Source organism: Thalassophryne amazonica, chromosome 5 (assembly GCF_902500255.1).
Source record: "Thalassophryne amazonica chromosome 5, fThaAma1.1, whole genome shotgun sequence".
NCBI lineage: Eukaryota > Metazoa > Chordata > Actinopteri > Batrachoidiformes > Batrachoididae > Thalassophryne > Thalassophryne amazonica.
In genome coordinates, this window is record NC_047107.1 from 14270602 (window position 1) to 14295640 (window position 25039).

Here is a 25039-nt window from a genome sequence, read left to right on the forward strand (position 1 = left end):
ATTGTACGTGACACCGAAAATGACATGGTGAGATGCTGAAGAGCTCCGCTCGTTCATGTCTGTGACATATATGTACATTATGACATGACAGTAATTGCAGACAAAGTTTGGGTCAAACAAATACTTTGAACATTTTGTATTATCTCTTAAGGAATTCTTCTGGCAGTATTAAAATTATTTTATAATAAAATCTGAGCAGAGCTGGCTAATAAATTTATCAAACCTTTACCTGTATTAATATGGTATCAACAGCCTTGCTTATAGTTTGACTGGTCAATGTGCTGGTACACACTCCTGTGCACTTGGTGGCGGTACTGCACCATAATATTGTTTGCAAGCTGCGCTATAGCTGAGAAGAAGTAGTAACAGTAGTAGTAGCAGCAGCAGAAGTACTTGGTATTAGCCGGTACTAGCAAGTAGACGTAGCCAGTCTACGCAATACCAATGATTCCTATATGCCCAGTAGTTTCTTTCACCTACGGTGAGTATTGTTGTATATATTGATGATGTTGTATAATTAATTGTAAAGGTGATCTTGACGGCTGGAGAAGATGGTGACGTTCGTAACGGCTGTGCTTTGTCCTTGGAGCTGCTAGCTGTTAGCTTAGCCTGTGTGTGTCCTCCGCAGTGCCCAGCCGGCTCGGTGAAGATGCTAAAATGGCTACAGGCAACTACTTTGGATTCACACCCGGTGCTGCCGCGCAGTACAGGTAAGACGATCGTCTGCGCTTTTCTGAGGCTGTACTTTGTGTACTGGAATAGTCGTGTTTGTTGATTTGACTGCTGCCATTGATTGAGTGTGGGGGATGGGCCGGCTGCAGGCCGGATTACAGGTTACCAGCTCTTTGTGGCAAAATCAGCCTAACAAGTAGCCCAACACCAGTCCACAAACCAGTCTAACGGCCAGTCAGCCGAACACAACCACACTAACTCAAACTGAGAGTGGTGCCTCTCCTTTCACATTTAATTTCCAAGAGTTGTCAGGTTCACCATGTTTTGCTTGTAACTAGAGTTAAGAAAACTATATTTTTTGGAAAGTTTATTCAGGGCTCTGAAATGCAAATTGTAAAATCAAAGGAAAATTTGCAGGGCATCTGGGGGCGAAACCCCCACCCTGTCCCCAGGAGCCAGGGGTCTGAGGCCCACATGGTCCCAGAAGTAAAATTTTGTATCTAATGATACATTTTCAGCATTTCCTGGAAGAAGAAAAGTCTCAAAAGAAGCACATTTAAATGATCCTAGGTTCAATATTTCATTTAAACTGTCAATGATAATGTTAAAATAACAGAATGACATGGATGTAGGACCTGGAAGCTGCATTAACTCAGAACAATTAAACAACATGAAATTCAAAAAGACTGTTAAAGGATTTTAAAAACCACAGCGAAAGCTTACTGAATATTTTGAAAATCATCGTAAAATATCAATATAATAAGTAAAAAGTTATTTACATTTGTGTGAGTTCCTGTAAATCCATTAAAAGCCACAATGTTGTTTTGTTCCAGTGAAAGATAATGTCTACATTAATAAGTCACTTATATTCTTGTTCTGTTTGAATAACACAATGTCTATTTTCCAGTGTGAGAAAAATTCAAGACTAAAAATGTATGTTGAATGTTTTAGAATATTTATTTTCTTAATCAACAGTGTCTTCAGTTTTGCTGACCTACTCTTTACCTTCTGATTTTCGGTGTGACTTTTTTTTTTTTTTTTGCTCTTTTTGATTCTCTTTTGAGCATCTCTTTAGCTTTCCTTTTTGATGGTAACTTAATTACACTTGGTCTCACCCCTCTCTTGTCCACGCTCCTCTTTATTGGATTGGAATAGTTTTCACCATCTGTCATGCTTAGTTATCATGTTATGGGGTAACCTATGTCATAGAATCCAATGGATGTTGACCTTGTTTGACCTTTTACTATGGACACCAGTCATTCAACACAGTCAAAACTATTCCATTTATTAATCACATTAGCTCAACCAGTAATTTGTCACTTTTTCCCAAAATTGAAGGAACTTTAATTTTTGACCCCTGTTCAAACTGAAATTGACCTTTGTCACCATTTTTACTGTTTTTACCCCATAACTCCAGAATATTCAGTCATAGATGGTCCAAACTATACCTTTTTGGAATCTTTATGATCACACAAATAGTGTGGTATAGTTTTCAATATTATTGGAGCATTTTTAAATTTTGACCCTGTGTAATTCTTTATTGACCCCTGTACCTCATTAAGCCTGGTTCACATGGCAGGATTTTAAAATTATCTGTAGGTCTCCAAAACCTGAGAGACCACACATGTGGGGATTAAAAAAAAAAAAAAAATCATAGCTGTAACAGGTTTGGTCGTCCGGTGTGTGGTGTTCAGCCACACGGTAAAAACACCACCACCATACACGAACAGATTTCACACACAAACATTCCCAGGTCAGACAGGAAATCTTGCAAAATCTCTCGAGATTAAACATGACTTCAGAGTAAACAGGCGGAGATACTTTGTGGACTATTTACAACAGAGGAAAAAACAATACAAAAAAAAGAAAAGGCATTCTTTAAAAGGAGTGCAGCGCAACCACCGGACTTCTGGTAAGTCAGAACAGCTGTTTTTATTTTATTTTCCACTTTGTACATCCGTCGGCTCGCTTTCTGATTGGATGCACGCCACATTCAGCAGGCTGCGTGCTCGTTTGTGGTCGGGGGACACCACACGCTGCGATATTGGGCCAAGACAATCCAACTTGTTCAGTGTCCCCGATTTGTGATCAGAGCGCTCCTGACGTCCTTCCGAGCAGATCAGAGTAGTGATGGGATGAACAACACTAGTGCGTCAACACTGTGCCGAGCACACAAGAGTGAAACCCCGTATCGGTGCGCGTATCGCTTTAAGAAAAAATCATGTGGCCGATACAGGAACTGTCGTTCGGCTGCGCTGCGCCAAATTGTGTTTATAAGGAAACAAACTGTATCGACATGTTGCGGATTTGTTGGATGGAGTTTTGCTGGTGGATTTTTGCTTGCCCTCACCTTGCTCCACTGACTTCATGGCACGTTCAGACGTTTCCCCAGTCTGGAATAATTTTGATCTTTTGACGCCAAATAAGATAAATGTTTTTCTCCTTTGGGCATTGTTTACTGTTATTTTTCCAATTAGATACGTTTGTACTCCTTTACAATACTGGAAAAATAACCAGAAAACATATACACACCTTTATCAACTCGCACTGAAATGTTTATGCTCACCATCTTCATCTGTACCCTGTGAAAGAGTTTTTTCTAAGGCAGGGGAACTGGTGTGTAAGAGGAGAAATCGCCTTGGAGCAACGACACTTCAGAAACCTTTGTTCTTCAATAAAAATGCATAAATGAATCTATTTTCAGTCTTTTATTTCGTATGCTTTAACACTTAAGTTAACAAATTTCCATACTCAAGTTACAAATTTTAACTCTGAATTTTATTAGACAAATTTGCTATATTTTACAAACCAACTCAGTTTAGCATTTACACAAACAAGGTTTTAAGCAAATTTGAAACTCTTCTCATGAACAGCTTAACTCGACACACAAATTGAGCACATGAAATTATGCAGTGATGAGATCATATTTTAAATAGAGGACTGGCGATTAACTATTTCACAGGCTGACGTTGCGTTTGCAGCACGGTAACTTTTCCATCTTATTTACCTGCAATGATTTTATAACTACTGCAGGGGTCACTATTGAGCGACCAACACGGTGTCAACACAGTTCCGACATAGTTTCTGTAGCGTGTCAATACACTCCTTGAGGTATCATCATCCCATCACTAGATCAGAGCACTCTGAACACACCACACATGGCAGGAATATCTGATAAGAATATCTTTAACGTCATCACGATTGTCAGGGCGTCCTTAAGATTGTTGGAAGGGGAGCATCGGGTCTGATAGCGGTCTAATTATCTTGCTGTATGAACCAGGCTTTAGAGGTCAGCTCCAGGATGGCTCAATATCTGAAAATAAACATGAGTTCGTTTTGAATATGTGTGCCAAATTTTATGCTTTTATCACAAAATGAACAATTTTTTTTGCTATGCTGCCCCACTAAGGCAGAGGATTGTCTGTGAGATATGCCCAGGCGTTTATATTTAAATGAATAATATATATATCTATGTATGTATGCACGCACGCACGCAGTGGGGAAAACAAATATTTGACGCCCTGTCAGTTTTGCAGGTTTTTCCACCTACAAAAAATGGAGAGGTCTGTAATTTTTATCATAGGTACACTTCAACTGTGAGAGGCAGAATCTAAAGAAAAAAAAATCCAGAAAATCACATTGTATGATTTTTAAATAATTAATTTGCATTTTATTGCATAAAATAAGTATTTGATCCCCTACCAACCAGCAAGAATTCTGGCTCACACAGACCTGTTAATTTTTCTTTAAGAAGCCCTCTTCTTCTGCACTCTTTACCTGTATTAATTGCACCTGTTTGAACTTGTTACCTGTATAAAAGACACCTGTTTACACACTCAATCAATCACACTAACCTGCCCACCATAGCCAAGACCAAAGAGCTGTCTAAGGATATCAGGGACAAAACTGTAGACCTGCACAAGGCTGGGATGGACTACAGGACAACAGGCAAACAGTTTGGTAGAAGACAACAACTGTTATGATTATTTATTAGAAAGTGGAAGAAACACAAGATGACTGTCATTCTCCCTTGGTCTGGGATTCCATACAAAATCTCACTTTGTGGGGTAAGGATGATTCTGAGAAAGCTCAGAACTCCACAGGAGGACCTGGTCAATGACCTGAAGAGAGCTGGGACCACAGTCACAAAGATTACATTAGTAACACATGATGCTGCCATGGTTTAAAATGCTGCAGGGCAGCAAGGTCCCCCTGCTCAAGCCAGCACATGTCCAGGCCCATTTGAAGTTCACCAGTGACCATCTGGATGAGCCAGAGGAGGCATGGGACAAGGTCATGTGGTCAAATGAGACCAAAATAGAGTTTTTTGGAATCAGCTCCACTTACCATGTTTAGAGGATGAGAACAACCCCAAGAAAACTATCCCAACCATGAAGCATGGGGGTGGAAACGTTATACTCTGGGGGTGTTCTTCTGCAAGGGGACAGGACGACTGCACCATATTGAAGGGAGGATGGATGGGGTCATGTATTGCGAGATTTTGGCAAACAACCTCCTTCCCTCAGTAAGAGCATTGAAGATGGGCCATGGCTGGGTCTTCCAGCATGACAATGACCCCAAACACACAGCCAGGGCAACTAAGGAGGGGCTCCATAAGAAGCATTTAAAGGTCCTGGAGTGGCCTGGCCAGTCTCCAGACCTGAACTCAATAGAAAATCTTTGGAGGGAGCTGAAACTCCAAACCTGAAAGATGTGGAGAAGATCTGTATGGAGGAGTGGATCAAAATCCCTGCTGCAGTGTGTGAAAACTTGGTCAAGAATACAGGAAACGTCTGACCTCTGTAATGGCAGACAAATATTTCTGTACCAATTGTTAAGATCTATTTTTCTAGGGGGTCAAATACTTATTTTATGCAATAAAATGCACATTAATTATTTAAAAATCATACAATGTGATTTGCTGGATTTTTTTTTTTTTTTTTTTTTTTTTTTAAGATTCTGTCTCTCACAGTTGAAGTGTACCTATGATAAAAATTACAGATATCTCCATTCTTTGTAGGTGGGAAAACCTGCAAAACAGGGGGTCAAATACTTATTTTCCCCAGTGTGTGTGTGTGTGTGTGTGTGTGTGTGTGTGTGTGTGTGTGTGTGTGTGTGTGTATGTATATATGTATATATATGTATATATGTATATATATGTATATATGTGTATATATATATATATATGTGTATATATATATATATGTGTATATATATATATATGTGTGTATATATGTGTATATATGTGTATATATGTGTGTATATATGTGTATATATGTGTATATATGTGTGTATATATGTGTGTATATATGTGTATATATGTGTGTATATATGTGTGTATATATGTGTATATATGTGTATATATATGTGTATATATATGTGTATATATGTGTGTATATGTGTATATATGTGTATATATATGTGTATGTATATATATGTGTATATATGTGTATATGTATATGTATATATATATATATGTGTGTGTACGTATGAAGTAATTAATCTGTCAGCACAGTAATAAAAATCAAGTTAAACAGTAAATTAGAATCAATATATTCATCAAGTTAAATTTTCCTCATTGCAAGTATGATAAAAGAAAAAGCACAATTTGATTTGAACAAGTTATTTCACAGGATATTTCTATATCCAAATTTTATAGACACACCAGCTCAAAGCTATAAGGTGATAGTTACCTGCATATCATAGTTGTCAACTTCAGTACTCATCAAAACATTTGACAGGTGCTTTAGACACTACAACGTGGTTGTGTATCCACGGATGACTGGGTCTACTGCTGAAAAAGCAGTACCTCACTCTGCAGTGACATGGTTTCCTGTAGGTATTGTCCACATTCATCGTACAATCCAAATTCAAATGAAGTTGGGAAGTTGTGTGAAATGTAAATTAAAACAGAATAAAGTGATTTGCAAATCCTTTTCAACCTATATTCAATTGAATACACCACAAAGACAAGATATTTAATGTTCAAACTGATAGACTTTAATTTTTTTTTTTTTGTGCAAGCAGTTGCACATTCATATTCATTATACACAATATGAATGCAACATTTTAAGTCCCTTTGGCTGCTTCCTTGTTTGCACTCAGGGTTGCCACAACTAATCCAAGGTGGATCTGCATGTTGAATTGGCACAGGTTTTATGCCGGATGTCCTTCCTGACACAACACCACATTACATGGGGAAATGAGGCATTTCCATTCAAACATTTCCATTCAATTAATTTCATTCATTCAATTCATTTTGTTGTATATTCAATTATGAGTCAGTTATACAACATACAACAATTAAGTAAAAACAGTAAGTAAACAAGGAAATTGCAGTGTATCACAATCATACAAACACACAACATTCAGTGTAAAATAGAACAGTAATGAATCTTAACCCATTTTTTATTTAGAACTGTAGAGCTATAGATTTAATGGAATAGTAGACCTATTCATTTATGTACACCTTTTGTGCTTTGCCCATATATCAGGTAAAACACAGAAATGGCGGGCAGAGGAGGTGACAGGAAGTGGTTCTGGAATTATGTCCCTAATGTCCCGACTGTAGTACCAGACCCTTTCTCCTGGAAATCTTATGCTTGGGACAAAGAACCGGTTTTCCCCAGCACAGTTCATGGTGTCAAATTCATATTGGCCATCAGTGACCTGTTTTTATGAGTAAAACAAACATTTTTAAAAGAGTGGCTTGAGCTAGTATTTGCAGCACAATATTAGAACTGGACTGACTAAGCAAGTCTAACAAGAATTAAGATGTATTTTTCCATTGATACAGAAATCTTGGAAGGAAATTCACCTGTGTAACTATACCAGGGAACAACTCTGCATCATATTCAACTAGGACCCACTGTCCAACCTCTATGGTAGCCTTGGCATCAGGGTGCTCCTCTCTTTCAGAGAAGACATGGCAGTGTGGAGAGAAACATGGACAGTTTTTGTCACAAAAACATGACACTTCCCTTGTGTTAATGACCCCAGGGGTTGTTGATGTCAGCTGTTTCATGAAATAAGAAAAAACTGTTTAACTATGTCAGAGAAATTTTGTCACAATTAATCACAATAAAATAAAGCAGAGACCAGCAATCAGTACTTTAAGTGCTTTATCTTTGCAAAGAGGGAGCCTGCCACAACTCCAAAGGGAGTCTATCAATCTAGCACTAGATAATAATGGGATGTAGAGGGCTATGTAAGTAGGCAAAGATGTTTTTTTGTGAGAATGTCCTAAAAGGGATATTAAGTTATTTATTAACTTATCAAACTTATTTATTTATAGTAATATTTAACTTATCAACTTTTGACTTACTTGCTGTATTTTCATGGTTCTTGGAACTGCTTTAATTTGTGGAGGAACCAATTCATTGTTCTCCTTAATTTTTTCCTCTGACACCTTGTAAAGAGTCACAGATGAATTATTTTGTAGTTGGTCAAATAGAGAATCAGCATCTGGAATGCTGGTTCCATATGAGACGGTTCTATCTGCCAAGTTTTTTAAGGCCCCACCAACGCCATCTGGTGCACCTTTTCCATGTGATGCCTGTGTAATTCCATGTTATCCACTGAAACCATGCATGAACGGCACAGTGGAGGCCAGATAGAAGGAAGTCTTGTTTCTATACTGAGAGGTTGGGCCATCTGAGATGAAGTGAATATTGAGTACCTCTGGGTGCTTTTTTTCTGATGTCTTTGAGAACTGGCTCAAGATGAGCCCATGTTGCAAGCAAGCCGCAATGGATGCAAATGCCTCCACCCTTCCCCTGCTGAGGTAGAGTACCCCAGTATGGAGAGTCACCTGCTGGTTCCCACCTCCAAAATGTGTGTCCTTGATCTCGCATGCATACTTAGAACTGTAATTCTCACTGTAGTCGATGTGCACAGCAACATCAGTGTCATTGAGGGTGTCTTTCAAAGATTTCAATGTAAAATATTGGTGTTTGATGTTGAACATGTGCAAAAAAATCGGGAGATGTTCAGTTGTTAGAGCTAACAACTTCTCAATTGAAGAGCTCCTATTTTCAAGGAAGATATTTTTAATTTCCTTCTCTTCTTTCGATCCATCTTTTGCTATCTCTGCAACGCTCACAGATCTTGTCACCCACTCCTGCCAGGTAACAATGTTACCCTTTATTAATGGGTCCAGCGTTGCAGGAAATGCCTTGCCTTTGCAATGTTGACATCTGTTATACATACAGGCAATGTTGTTAGTGTTGCACACACTGGACTCCACAATATCTCCTGTGCTTGTCATTTCAGTAATCGGCTAATGTAAAATTTTTTAAAATTTTGGGTAGAATCTTCAAAAATGCATTTAATATATTCTAAATACTCCACAGAACAACAAAAAGCATTTTGCCAATTTTTCTAAATGAGTTTAGGGTATTTTAAGAAAGCAAATGTATTTAAGCATAAACAGATGGGGGGAAAAATGGCCCGAAAAGCTAAACCGTTTGGCTGTCATAGACATATAGTGATTCAAATTGCTCAAAATTATTGTTCTGAAAATATTTAGCATTATGACACATTCATAGAGTATATAAAACACCATGGAAATGCTTCTTTAATACAACCCCTGGCAAAAATTATGGAATCACCGGCCTCGGAGGATATTCATTCAGTTGTTTAATTTTGTAGAAAAACAGCAGATCACAGACATGACACAAAACTAAAGTCACTTCAAATGGCAACTTTCTGGCTTTAAGAAACACTATAAGAAATCAGGAAAAAAAATTGTGGCAGTCAGTAACGGTTACTTTTTTAGACAAAGCAGAGGGAAAAAAAATATGGAATCACTCAATTCTGAGGAAAAAATTATGGAATCATGAAAAACAAAAGAACGCTCCAACACATCACTAGTATTTTGTTGCACCACCTCTGGCTTTTATAACAGCTTGCAGTCTCTGAGGCATGGACTTAATGAGTGAAAAACAGTACTCTTCATCTATCTGGCTCCAACTTTCTCTGATTGCTGTTGCCAGATAAGCTTTGCAGGTTGGAGCCTTGTCATGGATCATTTTCTTCAACTTCCACCAAAGATTTTCAAATGGATTAAGATCCGGACTATTTGCAGGCCATGACATTGACCCTATGTGTCTTTTTGCAAGGAATGTTTTCATAGTTTTTGCTCTATGGCAAGATGCATTATCATCTTGAAAAATGATTTCATCATCCCCAAACATCCTTTCAATTGATGGGATAAGAAAAGTGTCCAAAATATCAACGTAAACTTGTGCATTTATTGATGATGTAATGACAGCCATCTCCCCAGTGCCTTTACCTGACATGCAGCCCCATATCATCAATGACTGTGGAAATTTACATATTCTCTTCAGTTAGTCATCTTTATAAATCTCATTGGAACAGCACCAAACAAAAGTTCCAGCATCATCACCTTGCCCAATGCAGATTTGAGATTCATCACTGAATATGACTTTCATACAGTCATCCACAGTCCATGATTGCTTTTCCTTAGCCCATTGTAACCTTGTTTTTTTCTGTTTAGGTGTTAGTGATGGCTTTCGTTTAGCTTTTCTGTATGTAAATCCCATTTCCTTTAGGCGGTTTCTTACAGTTCGGTCACAGATGTTGACTCCAGTTTCCTCCCATTCGTTCTTCATTTGTTTTGTTGTGCATTTTCGATTTTTGAGACATATTGCTTTAAGTTTTCTGTCTTCACGCTTTGATGTCTTCCTTGGTCTACCAGTATGTTTGCCTTTAACAACCTTCCCATGTTGTTTGTATTTGGTCCAGAGTTTAGACACAGCTGACTGTGAACAACCAACATCTTTTGCAACATTGCGTGATGATTTACCCTCTTTTAAGAGTTTGATAATCCTCTCCTTTGTTTCAATTGACATCTCTCGTGTTGGAGCCATGATTCATGTCAGTCCACTTGGTGCAACAGCTCTCCAAGGTGTGATCACTCCTTTTTAGATGCAGACTAACAAGCAGATCTGATTTGATGCAGGTGTTAGTTTTGGGGATGAAAATTTACAGGGTGATTCCATAATTTATTCCTCAGAATTGAGTGAGTCCGTATTTTTTTCCCTCTGCTTGGTCTAAAAAAGTAACCGTTACTGACTGCTACAATTTTTTTTTTCCTGATTTCTTAGTGTTTCTTAAAGCCAGAAAGTTGACATTTGAAATGACTTTAGTTTTGTGTCATGTCTGTGATCTGCTTCTTTTTTCTGCAAAATTAAACAACTGAATGAACATCCTCCGAGGCCGGTGATTCCATAATTATTGCCAGGGTTTGTAGTTCTTTTCCACTTTCCGTTTAGCTTCTAATGTCTTTTTTTCATTGATTCTTTTGACCAGATACATTAGTTCTCATCTTCATCAAGTTCATCAATTTCTTTATCATCCTCAGGGAGTACAGATGATGTATTGGCACAAATGTCCTCTTCCCCTCCACAATGACAGAGTTCTGTGCAAGCAAGCTTGTGCTTCTTGCAGGAGCACCGTCTAGTACACTTTATTGCAGATTGGCTGCTTGCACCATTGGCACACTTCACTAGCTGTAGCACACAGTCTGGTGCTGGGGACTCTCTAGACAGCACAGGCATCAGTTTACCATCTTGTTCATTCCAACCTAGAGTACTTGGATCAGGAATGACTGGGTCCAGAATGATGTCCTGAGACCAGATGTTTGCTTCAGGTGAGCTCGCCACATGTGTTCGGCCCATGCTCCTGGTGTTGGCGGAAACTTGTCCACTCACTGATCTGGCTTCATTTGCTTGAACAGAAGCCACCTCAAATCTCTGGCTTGTTACTTTCACTCTTTGGGCAGAAGAGTGCACACACAAATGCTTCACAGCCACTAGCAACCTCTGTTGATGGTTCATCGCCTAGATCCAGGTTGATGAGGGCAGAAATCACACTGGGTCCTGCAGCCATAAAGGTGTTGAAGCATGTCACCTTGCCTTTTCCTCTGATGTGCCCTGTGGTGTCACACCCTGTCAGTGCATGCCAGTTGATGAGGGCAGCTGCCTTTCTAGCTCCAAGAGCATCATAGATAGGCTGCAACAGGATTGCGTGGCGGTGGTCTCCAGTACCCATGATGAGTGCAGCATTTCTGCTAAGTTTTGGCACTCTCCGGAGAGCCAACAGAAGAACATCTGTGTCCTGTGTGTAGATGTGGACAGTGTCACCAGAAGCTGCAATTTCCACAGCATGGAATATCATGAGCGTGTTGGCCTCCTCTTGAGTGCCCACACTGGTAGCAACATTACAGTCATAGTTAACCGTCACACTCTTGTGCGTGACAGTCACGATGTTCACTACACTGTTGTCAATCAGTTGCTGAGCCTCATAAACTATGAGGTTATGATCTTACATTTCAGTGCAAGTTGTGTTTACAAACACTGTGATCATAATCAAAATGTCAGCTCTCTATAATGTCTCCAGGGACTAATAATGTCTATACCAGATAAGCATTAATTACCAGTGCACTGTTGATAACAGAACTTCTATACTGTAGGTACTTCTTTGTGATTCAGTGGTCTTAAACTATTGTCAGTGAGTTATGTAAGTTTTAATCCATAACAATGTTTGCACCTACATCTTGTAACTGTGAGATGCAATGCATTTATCATAGACTTGTAAAATTTGATTAAAGAAGATGTAATAAACTTACCAGTGATTGTTTCCATCAGCACATGTGCACTGTATAGCTATGAAGAGGGTGAGTGACCTCAGTGACCACCTTGGCCTAATTAATTAGGGATGTACCATCTTAGAGGGAAGGGGACACTGGGTTATGCTATTACAGTGCATTATAACACTTGTGTTTAATGCAGCCTTAATCTTTTAAAATACAGCTTTTCACAGGGCTTGTTTAGCTTTTGGGAATCTCTAAATAGCCCGCAGTTGAAATCTCTCCAGTATGGAAGTTAATTACCATGACATTTTTCCCCAATTTAACAAACTTTCAAGTCAAACCTCTCATATTTCTCTATAAATATTTTATTTTGGTCACTAGAAATACTATTGTAACATTCTAATAACTTGAAATTATATTTTGAGACATCTTTGTTAAAGTAATCTTCTTACATAGTACTAGTACATAGTACATAGCATGTACAAAAATACAGTTTAAAACACCACATTTAAATCGGGGGTCAGCAAACCCCCTAAACCATAATAGAAAAATTGGCAACATCACTTTTTGCATTCACCATAGTCCAAAGATAAGTTGCCAAGATTCTACCCAAAATTTTTAAAACCTTTTTTTTAACATTAGCTGATAGACTATAATCCCAAGATGATGGAGTTTTTTTTATTTTCAAGATGAAGTTTTCATGGAGTTTGCAAGCACATGTATCTCTTTCTGTGACTTTTGGCCTGATAATCCAGAATGGCCTCAACCTGAAGAATTGAGCTTTAGAGACATGTAGATGGGGATTTTCATTACAGAATTTCTGATGAAGGTTCGCCATTGTATCAGTCAAGGCTCGCTTTCTGTAGATTACTCCTCTTCGCCGTATCTCTCCAGATTTGCCATTGACCACTCTGGAAACATCGTCACGATGGAAAAAAGCGCTTACAGCTTTTAACATGAGCCTCCTCTTGCTGTTGTTTGGAAGACCCATGTTGCTTTTCCTTTCCTGTTTGTTCTTAGCTTTTGAAGCAAGCCTGTTCACCATTTTCTTCTCCATTGTCACCCTTCGATCCTGGAGTCTTTTCATTTTTCGGTTGAGATTATGTATTTCTTTGACCTTTTTCTGCAGTTGTTCTTCAACATATCTCAGTTTTGTTCTTAATTTAGTTGTAAGTTTTGATGTATGCTGTTTTTTTTTTGTTTTTTTTACAGGTGTAATTTTAGGTGTAGACGATTGTACAGGCCCTGTCAGGTCCAACCTTTCTTCTGCTGGTGTTTGGGACTCATTAAGATTCTCTGAATTTGGGACTTCTTCATTCATTAAATTGTCTGGTTCACTTAGTGAAGATGCTGGAAAACTATAGTTTTTACAAACTCTCCAGTAGTGGTCACTAGTGTTCCCTTTTACTTTTTTTTTAGACAAATATCATGTTATCAGAAATACACACAAGTTTATACATGTATACATCTATTTCTTCTACCGCAACCTGTCCTCAAGTGTTGTGGTGTATGATAATGCTGTTGCGGAGTATGAGTGACCTTGAATTTTCCTGCCCTCTTTCAAGGCACTATGAGGCCTAGCTAAACCTTATCTAGCTGTTTATATTGAGACCATAATGAGGTAAATATTAATCAAGAATTTTTAAAAAAATTTTTAAATTTTAAATGTTAAAAACTTTGCGTATCGGTAATGAGACATGAAAAGTCGTGTCGGCATTCTAAAAAATGATCTTTCAAATTTTATCTGGAGAGAAATAAAAGGAGATGCTTACCTGGTGGCCATCTTGGGTGTCACTGGAAATTATGTCCCCCCACTCAGAATTCTTTGATTATAAAAGTTCCTTGTGGAAGTGATCATTAAAAATTATTGCGGAGGATGAGAAAATTGGTGGTGGACGAAGTTCTTTTCCTTAAAATTTTCACTTTTTTTTTTTTTTTTTTACAAATGAATACCAAATATCACATGTTTATTTACTGTAACTATTTGTAGTATAACATGCACTGAAAATGTATCATGTTTATTTTTATTAAGTATTAAACTTAGTATTTCATAGAACCTGAATTCAGTAATGGATGCGTTGTGGTAATGAGAATTATACTATTAAATGTGAAAAACAACAAAAAATATTTTAATGATGTTCACTTTAAATCATGTGCAACATAGCCTATAATGATATGTTCATAACTATATCCTTATAATTGTTATAGCATTTACTTTATTTGTCAAAATGCTTCATGCTACCAAGTAAGTCTGATTTCATGAGAATCACTCCCTTATGTTCCAGCCCGGGCTTTGCGTTCTCAGGTGCAGGACTACTTTGTGTCCCTAGGGTGAAATGTAAAAAGTCTGAGGTTTGTCTTATCATGCCCCTGGTCTGTGGAAATGTTTTTATCCTTTTAAATTAACTTTATTAGAAAACAGAGCGGGCCGCGGCCTCAACTTTATCTAAATTCTGGGTCTTTTAGTGAATCTTGGGGCTAGTGGCCGGCGATGACCTTGATGCTGAAACATTATACTGTTTTTATGGTCTTTATGATGCCTGATTCTGTTCTTTTTGCCCTGCTTGAGGTGCGTCTCCATCCAGAGATGGGTGTGGTGTCTGTTTCTGAAACCTTCCTGTCCTGTGCACCACCAGCATTCCCTGTATATTTGTTTTGTGAATTTTTTTGTAATTTGTGTCCGTAGCATGGCCCATGCAGAGGGTCACCCCCTTGAGTCTGGTCTGCTTGAGGTTTCTTCCTTAGAGGGAGTTTTTCCTTACCACTGTCACCTGTGTGCTTGCTCTGGGGGTTAGTAAGGTTAGACCTTACTTGTGTGAAGCGCCTTGAGGCAACTTTGCTGTGATTTGGTGCTATATAAATGAAAATAAATTAAAATTGAAAATACGAGGGCTGTCCATAAAGTATAGGTCCTTTTTATTTTTTTCAAAAACTATATGGATTTCATTCATATGTTTTTACGTCAGACATGCATGAACCCTCGTGCGCATGCGTGAGTTTTTCCACGCCTGTCGGTGACGTCATTCGCCTGTGAGCACTCCTTGTGGGAGGAGTCGTCCAGCCCCTCGTCGGAATTCCTTTGTCTGAGAAGTTGCTGAGAGACTGGCGCTTTGTTTGATCAAAATTTTTTCTAAACCTGTGAGACACATCGAAGTGGACATGGTTCGAAAAATTAAGCTGGTTTTCAGTGAAAATTTTAACGGCTGATGAGAGATTTTGAGGTGACACTGTCGCTTTAAGGACTTCCCACGGTGCGAGACGTCGCGCTGCGCTCTCAGGCGGCGTCATCAGCCTGTTTCAAGCTGAAAACCTCCATATTTCAGGCTCTATTGATCCAGGACATCGTGAGAGAACAGAGAAGTTTCAGAAGAAGTCGGTTTCAGCATTTTATCCGGATATTCCACTGTTAAAGGAGATTTTTTAATGAAAGACGTGCGGACGGGGTCCGCGCGTCGGGACGCAGCCGGCGCGGTGCGGCTTTCCTGTGGCGGAGCGTCAGCCGCCGCGCGGACCCGTCCGCACGTCTTTCATTAAAAAAATCTCCTTTAACAGTGGAATATCCGGATAAAATGCTGAAACCGACTTCTTCTGAAACTTCTCTGTTCTCTCACGACGTCCTGGATCAATAGAGCCTGAAATGTGGAGGTTTTCAGCTTGAAACAGGCTGATGACGCCACCTGAGAGCGCTGTGCGACGTCTCGCACTGTGGGAAGTCCTTAAAGCGACAGTGTCACCTCAAAATCTCTCATCAGCCGTTAAAATTTTCACTGAAAACCAGCTTAATTTTTCGAACCATGTCCACTTCGATGTGTCTCACAGGTTTAGAAAAAATTTTGATCAAACAAAGCGCCAGTCTCTCAGCAACTTCTCAGACAAAGGAATTCCGACGAGGGGCTGGACGACTCCTCCCACAAGGAGTGCTCACAGGCGAATGACGTCACCGACAGGCGTGGAAAAACTCACGCATGCGCACGAGGGTTCAAGCATGTCTGACATAAAAGCATATGAATGAAATCCATATAGTTTTTGAAAAAAATAAAAAGGACCTATACTTTATGGACAGACCTCATATGTATATTAAAAACCAGAACATTGATCATTTCAGTTATTCCCAGAACACCTTTAATTTTAAGTAAATGCTGTCAAATTTCACAACACATTTGTGTCAACTGCAACTGATATACTGATTTTGTTTCTTTTATTATCACCCACTAAACTGATGATCTTTTCCAAGTAAGAAAAACAGCATTTATCTTTGTTAAATTACCCATCCATTGTTTCCTGTCAAATTTCTTCGTAATGGGGGAAAAATGATAAATGTCTGAGGAAAGTGCATAATTTTAGAAAAAGTAACTTCGATAATGTTTCACCGTATGCATGCATTTTGCGTCAAGGATGAACGCTATGAAAAGTGAAAGTTGATGGGACTAATATTTTTGGAGAACTAGCGTTATTAGCTAACAGTGAACAATGGACATTGTGCTGCAATGCACCATGGGAGTTTGGAGATTGGGGCTTTAAATGGTATTGTGGTTCATGTTAATTTAACAGTGTTGTTAGTGTTATGGATTTATTGTGTTTTTGTAGATCAGTTACATTAGTCAGTTAAGTGTCATGTTGCTGTTACCATGAGTGACAAGTGTAGTGCGTTTGATTGCTTCCACTACAATCTCTGTTTGTGGGTGTGTAAAAATAAATGCACCTCCTTGCAGCAGAATGCAGAAAAAACAAAAGTGTGTGTGTGTGTGTGTGTGTGTGTGTGTAAAACTTCAATCACAGACAAATTGGGGAGAGCTGACATTTGCCGTTTGGTAGGCTTATGTATTTTGGTTCAAGAATGAACGCTGGCAAAATGAAACTTTCATAGGACAAATATTTTTGGAGAAACTACAGATATAGTCTAACAACACTGAGCAATGGATGTTGATAATCACATTCTGGAGTCACGCCATTCCAGCAGGGGTTGGTAAATTGTCTTTATATTAAAAGCACGAGTGGATGCGTGATTTTATTTAGTAACTTCAATGTAAGAACATAATATAATTGTAAGTACGTTTAAAATACATGGATGACACAAAGTAAAAACACGCATTTCCATTGTGGTCTACTTACAAATCAAATGACAAAATAGAAGTAATATAACAAAATAATACTGATATTAATTATAATGATCATAATAGTATGTGTATATGATGACAAGAACCTAAACAATTTATAAATCATTAAGACAGTAAATTAACATTAAAGAATTACATAATTAACAGCAAATTAAAGGAGTGAGTTCCTCTTCTAAAAACTGTTGAGGTCTAAGCTTTGAAAAACATTCTGGATTCACATGCCATTCCAACTCATTATTCAAGCTTTGCATAATTTATTACCACCCTTGAAAATGTCAGCTAGCTATTTTATAAACACTACCCAGTCTAGAGCCCGTGGATCCCCACGGGCAACACACTAGTACTACATTATTTGTCTAAACATAAAGAATCCAAAAAGGTTTAGTTTGGACTATCTATGACTAAATGTTATGGGGTAAAACAGCAAGACTGGTGACAAAGGTCAATTTCAGTTTGTACAGGGGTTAAAAGTTAAAATTGCTTAAACTTTGGTTAAAAAGTGATGGCCGCCTACTGAAAATTCAAGTGGTCAGTCCATTTTTTTTCAAAAGAGTAATATCTAAAGACTATTTTTGTCAAATTCTGTGCTTCCATCACATTTGGATTGTTTCAGTTGTATGCTGCATTAAAAGGCTATGGATTATGTCGTGGTAATTTCTGTCTGTCCGTTCGTCCGTCGCACATAGGGTATAAGTGTTCTGAAATCAACTCTTCTCATAATTTAAGGATGAATTTTGTGAGACTTGGCACAGGTCCTTGTTATATATTGGTAATACGCATATTATCATATCATTTGAGTTGGGCCCTTTCAACCAGAGTTATGACCCTTGATTAACACATCCTAGACTGTCAGTTTCATGAGTGGGTGCCTGCAGTCTGAAATCAACTCCTCTTATATTTTTAGGAGGAATTTTGCAAAACAATTCCTTGTTATAGGTTGGTAATATGCATATTATAATATTGCACAAGATGACACATTTTGGCAGAATTGTGGCCCTTGATTAGCAAACCTAGACGCTGCCAGTTTCATGAGTTTGTCTCTGCATTCTGAAATCAAGTGTCGCTAGCAAATTTTTATTTTTGTTTTGTTCCTGGGTACACAGTGTGTTTTCCTAACCTGTTATGCCTTAAATAAATAGAAAATAGCTGTTATTCCACAGAAACTTTGCTTCTGTGATCAGGACAATGATATTTTGAAATTTGTCTGTTTTTAAGAATATTCTCGATTTGCCTTCACTACTACTGAGTAGTCTTCTAGAATATTCTTTAACTGCTAGAACTGTCCAGAATTTTCTAGAAGTTTCCAGAATTATCTAGAAATTTCAAGAAACTTTTAGAACTTTCTAGAACATAAAAAAATAAATAAAATCAAGGTTTGTGCTGAATGTAGTCATTTTTCCATAGACTTTAGACATAAGCAGTTGAAATATAACACTTAGAAGCCAGGAACAAAAATTGTGTTGCATAGGGTTATCATCTTCAACTGCTTAACCGGGATTGGGTCGCGGGGGCAACGGCTCCAGCAGGGGACCCCCAGACTTCCCTTTCCCTTCCCTTGAAGGAGAGCGGGGAACATGCTTTTTTTTTTTTTTCTTCCCCTGTACCAAAATAAAGTGTAATTGCACATCCACTACAGTAGGTGGCAGTGGTGCTGTCATTGTCAGTGTGCGCAGGGAGTTTTGAGGACTCTAGCATAATGGAACACAGCTCTAGGTAGGGTTTTTTTCCCCACTCGAAAGTTAAGACAAGGAAATATGACAAAGTGTATGTAGTGCTTGTCTTCACCGTGACTACGGTGTTTAATTTCATTTTTCAGTATCAAATGGCAGTCGGTCAAAAAATGTTTATAGTTTAAATAAGGTTTTTTTTTTTTTTATTTCAAGCAAAGTGATGCAATTTAATTTTTTTCTGTTACAGACTAAAACAGTGTTAGTTATTCTTTGTTGTAAGTTGATCTAAATTTCTTTCTTTTTTGTTTTCTTTAACGTTAAATAAGGATGCAGTGTTATGCATAGGTGAATTATAACAATTTTATGGAGAAATTGCATTTTTTATAGGGGAGATTGGGGGGGGGGGCGGAATGTTTTCTTCTTCCGAGTGGGGGCGTAACAGAAAATATTTGAGACGCACTGTACTAAAGCAACATTTACCAGCGGGCATGCTCTGGGCATTTTATATATATATATTTTTTAGTGTTTATATCACTTACTGAATTGCTTTTTTGGGACAATTTTTGTCATAGTGTTATGAATATTTTTAGAACTTTGTCATGTGATTTATTGGTATGTTATTGATATGCTTTTCTTCATATACTACATTCCAATTCTGTGCTGACAACTCCTCTTACATTCATAGACTCCTCTGTTCTCACTCTTTTTTTTATATTTAAAATTATTGGTATCTTTAGCCTTCCTATAATTACAATAATAGGCAATAAAAATAGGTAAGTGGTCACATATCTTTTATTAACAGCCTGCTCACAAATGTATAGTAAATGCTACTCTAACTTCTCAGTTAGTGTGGTACAAGGTGATTCTACTTATAAATGGTAAATGGACTGCATTTATATGGCGCTTTTCCATCTGCATCAAACACTCAAAGCGCTTTACAAATAATGGCTCACATTCACCCCGATGTGAGGGTGCTGCCGTACAAGGTACTCACTACACACCAGGAGCAATAGAGGATTAAAGACCTTGCCCAAGGGCCCTTAGTGATTTTCCAGTCAGGCTGGGATTTGAGCCAAGGATCTTCTGGTCTCAAGCCCAACGCCTTAACCACTAGACCATCACCTCCCCACCACTCCCCATCACTTGTCCTGGTGATTGTTGGAAAAACTGAAGCGCAGACCTCTTACATGATCTGTTAGGACATTTAGCCACATAGCAAGCCATATTGTTAGTTGTTTGTAATAAAATGCACATAAAGGACAGGCACAGACGTCGACAACAACTAGCATAGCAGCCTGTTCTAGCTGAGCCTGAGCTGCGCTCTGTGACACATAGTAAAATGTTTCAAAAAAATGTTCCAAGTTATAGATGTTTTTCTCAACACTTTATTCTTTTGTGTCTTTGCCAAGCAGTCAGCAGCCAGTTGCTGGAGTTGCCTACACACATCCCACCACAGTAGCCAGTTACACAGTTCATCAAGCACCCGTGGCAGCGCACACTGTGGCCGCCGCCTATGCTCCCACAGCAGCCACAGTTGCTGTGGCTAGACCTGCACCTGTGGCTGTGGCAGCAGCTACAGCTGCAGCTTATGGAGGATACCAGCCAACGCACGCTGCCACTGACTACAGCTATGCTCAGCGCCAGCCTGAGGTCCCTCCTCCACCACCTCCGGTCACTTCACAGAATTACCAGGTTTGTCAAATCTCAGTAACTTTTTAGAATGGATCTGACAACAAATGAAAAAGCTGCATTGCCAAATTACCAGCCAGTTTATATAAAATGCTCTCACAGTTTGTGCGATTTGTTGGTACCATTAAAACTCCCTAGTAACTCCCGTTTCAGTGCTTGACTCCTCGTGATGGTTTTTCCAAATTAGCTTTTAGAAGAAGCACAATTTTGCTTTTCTTGAATGTCTTGACTCTGTTGTTGAGTTTTGAAGCCTATCATTGGAAGTTGTCTGTTTTAAATTAAATGCTGTTTGTTTGCACTTTGCAGGATTCCTACTCATATGTTCGTTCGACAGCTACAGCTGTAGCCTACGACAGTAAGCAGTATTACCAACAGCCCACTGCTACAGCGGCTGTTGCTGCCGCACAGCCACAACCCAGTGTGGCCGATTCGTACTATCAGACAGGTACTTTACTGTTGTAACACGTGTACAGCTAAAGTGGCGAGTTGATTAAGATGATCATAATGACATGTTTTCCTCATTATATGTGATACTAACTGCAAGGGCACATTAATTTGAGAGTAATATTTTTGGATCTTGATAAGTTTGATGATTTATTGATTTATTTTTTTTAAGTCATTCACCGCTGTGCTGAAAGTAAAATGAATGCCTTGTTCCTCGCCCTGTAGCCCCCAAACCAGGATATAGTAGTCAGGGAGTAACCTCTTACTCCCAGACTCAACAGACACGTCAGGTGACTGTGATAAAGCCAGCTGCTCCCAGTCCAGCCACGTCCACCTTCTCCATCTATCCAGTCACCTCCACTGTCCAGCCTGTGGCTGCCGCCGCCTCCGTCGTCCCCTCCTACTCCCAGAGTCCCACCTACAGTACCAATGCCGTCACTTATTCTGGTAAGCTCTAATGGACCATTCTGCTTCTTTTGATCTTGTGGAGAAGTATACCATGTTTGCATGTTACTTTAATCCATTTTCTGGCGAAATCAGTGTGAACTATGAATTTAAACACCTTTTCTTGCCTTTTACTAGTTTCATTTAATTCAGGTGTCAACTTTTTGTTGTAGCTGCTCAGTGTTGAGCTCTACACACTTTTTTTTTTTTTCCCCCCCCCCCAAATGGGTGGGGCGAATCTGTTTTTAGATTTGTCGCGATGTGGACATGGGTGATTCTGAGTCAATTCACAAATGTTAAAAAATAAATTTTTATACATGGTAAGATGTGGTTTCTGGCTACCATTAATGAGAAAGTTTCACGTTCCTTATGTAAACCTGTAGTTATATTTCATTCTTCCTGACCTCCAGAGGGATTATTCCATGCGCGCATGCACAGAGGTTGAGTGTCACACCAGTAGGTGTGTCCTGGGTGACGTCAGCGACAGTTATATGAGCACACATTACCCAGCATTCAGTTCTTTTTCCATCTCTCACATGAGAAGCAGAAGGTCGAACCTTTTCAGATCGCTTGTTGATCAGAGCCTCGCAACCATCTGTGGTTGGAGCTGTGCATTTTCACCCTCGTTTGCTTGTGACAGGGATCTGTGTTTTTAAGAATGATCCCTGTCACAAGCAAACCTATGCAAGGTGAGTCAACATTAAGGAAAAATTCCATTCATATGACTAACAGCCACCTTTGCATGAACTTAAGTTAGTCCATGCATGGGCATAGCTTATGTACAGCTAGCTACACATTAGTTACTGTGCTTTGTTTATTCAGTGATACAGACATTGTTTATAATGTAGCAATGTATGTGTATACATGCTGGATGGATTTCAGAATGTCTATCGTATAGACTATATTTCCTGTACATTTTGATTAAGCTGAAAAATGAAGATTACCAATAAAGAGGGCACTTGTTTTCCCATCAGGCCTCTTTGTTAGATGTTGGTACCAGGTTTAATTTGAAGTTCCAATGAAGACCTTTCATTTGAGACCAACAAAACAAAATTCAAAAGATGCCCACATGCCCAAAAGGGGGCGCCAAAGGAACATATTTGGTAAAAATAGCCGGAAAAGGGTTAATTTGGGGCAAAATAGAGACATTGAGGTGGTGTACTTTGCATCTCAAGGAAGCCTAACATTAGTACTACCAACATGCCAAAGACCATTTTTCACATGACAAGGCAAATATGGTTAAATGCACATCAAACTCAGCACACTTTTGGAACATTTTTTTTTTTTTTTCTTCAAATTCCATTTTTTTGTAATTAATGGCATGGGCCCCAGGGGGGTTAATCTCTTCAACTGTACATTTTACATATACTTTAAGACAGAATAAACAAATTCTGAAAATATCAAGTTAATATCTTTTCTAGTTTTTGATTTATGGCCAAGTAAACATGGTCACAAACGGAACACATTAACACGGACACGCCCCCTTTTCAACCCCCCCATAGAATCTAAACGAAACAAGATATTGAGCTGCCGCCAAGACCATTCTTCTTCTCTCAACACTGGCTACAAAATATATCAAAACCAGGCAATTCTAAAACCGTAGAACTGGGACCTTTGGTGATTTCATATGGAATGACCCGGCTGTGCATCTGTCGGGTGTGCAGAACTCCGGTGCGGATTTTCTCTCACGTCAGAAACTGCCACCGGGCGAGTGACGCCTCAACCCGGATGTGGTTCAACTGATCTGGGACAGGTTTGGCAAGGCAGAAGTCAATCTGTTTGCCTCGAACGCCACAGCACACTGTCACCAGTGGTTCTCTCTCTGAGAACCATACATCCCACTGGGCCAGAATGCACTGGCTCACCCTTGGCCAGCCTGTCTATTATATGCATTTCCTCCTCTTCTGCTGATCATGTTGCTATTACATAGAATATGCAAGACCGATCACAGTTTTCCTGGTAGTCCCGAACTGGCCGGGCAGGACATGGTTCCCTGTGATTCTGACACTCCTCAGCGTAGAGCCGTGTCTTGTCCCATGGAGGAGGGACCTCTTATCCCAGCTAGATGGGAACATCTGGCATCCTCACCCAGAGTGTCTTCAACTGTACATGTGGCACCTGAAGTAAAGTAAAGTAAATGAGTCCACCCACCACTTTAATCATATCTTAGATCTTGTTCTGACTTATGGTATGGAAATAGAAGACTTAACAGTATTCCCTGAAAACTCCCTTCTGTCTGATCATTTCTTAATAACATTTACATTTACTCTGATGGACTACCCAGCAGTGGGGAATAAGTTTCATTACACTAGAAGTCTTTCAGAAAGCGCTGTAACTAGGTTTAAGGATATGATTCCTTCTTTATGTTCTCTAATGCCATATACCAACACAGTGCAGAGTAGCTACCTAAACTCTGTAAGTGAGATAGAGTATCTCGTCAATAGTTTTACATCCTCATTGAAGACAACTTTGGATGCTGTAGCTCCTCTAAAAAAGAGAGCTTTAAATCAGAAGTGCCTGACTCCGTGGTATAACTCACAAACTCGTAGCTTAAAGCAGATAACCCGTAAGTTGGAGAGGAAATGGCATCTCACTAATTTAGAAGATCTTCACTTAGCCTGGAAAAAGAGTCTGTTGCTCTATAAAAAAGCCCTCCGTAAAGCTAGGACATCTTTCTACTCATCACTAATTGAAGAAATAAGAACAACCCCAGGTTTCTTTTCAGCACTGTAGCCAGGCTGACAAAGAGTCAGAGCTCTATTGAGCTGAGTATTCCATTAACTTTAACTAGTAATGACTTCATGACTTTCTTTGCTAACAAAATTTTAACTATTAGAGAAAAAATTACTCATAACCATCCCAAAGACGTATCGTTATCTTTGGCTGCTTTCAGTGATGCCGGTATTTGGTTAGACTCTTTCTCTCCGATTGTTCTGTCTGAGTTATTTTCATTAGTTACTTCATCCAAACCATCAACATGTTTATTAGACCCCATTCCTACCAGGCTGCTCAAGGAAGCCCTACCATTATTTAATGCTTCGATCTTAAATATGATCAATCTATCTTTGTTAGTTGGCTATGTACCACGGGCTTTTAAGGTGGCAGTAATTAAACCATTACTTAAAAAGCCATCACTTGACCCAGTGAAGGTTACAAATGATCTTCTTATGGCCTCGGACAGTGGACTCATCTCTGTGCTTGTTCTGTTAGACCTCAGTGCTGCTTTTGATACTGTTGACCATAAAAATTTATTACAGAGATTAGAGCATGCCATAGGTATTAAAGGCACTGCGCTGCGGTGGTTTGAATCATATTTGTCTAATAGATTACAATTTGTTCATGTAAATGGGGAATCTTCTTCACAGACTAAAGTTAATTATGGAGTTCCA

General features: G+C 39.0%; 1 protein-coding gene across 2 annotated transcripts in view; it reads left to right on the forward strand.

The window, feature by feature from the left end:
• The first annotated feature begins 321 nt into the window (after positions 1–321).
• zfr (zinc finger RNA binding protein) overlaps positions 322–25039 on the forward strand; it is a 95384-nt gene continuing 70666 nt past the window's right edge. For both annotated transcript variants that reach the window (XM_034169730.1, XM_034169731.1), the window contains exons 1-5: positions 322–481; positions 629–710; positions 20486–20765; positions 21069–21207; positions 21432–21653. In XM_034169730.1, the coding sequence (XP_034025621.1) occupies positions 445–481; positions 629–710; positions 20486–20765; positions 21069–21207; positions 21432–21653 (760 nt within the window). In that variant the 5' untranslated portion in view covers positions 322–444. The remainder of the gene's footprint in view (positions 482–628; positions 711–20485; positions 20766–21068; positions 21208–21431; positions 21654–25039) is intronic.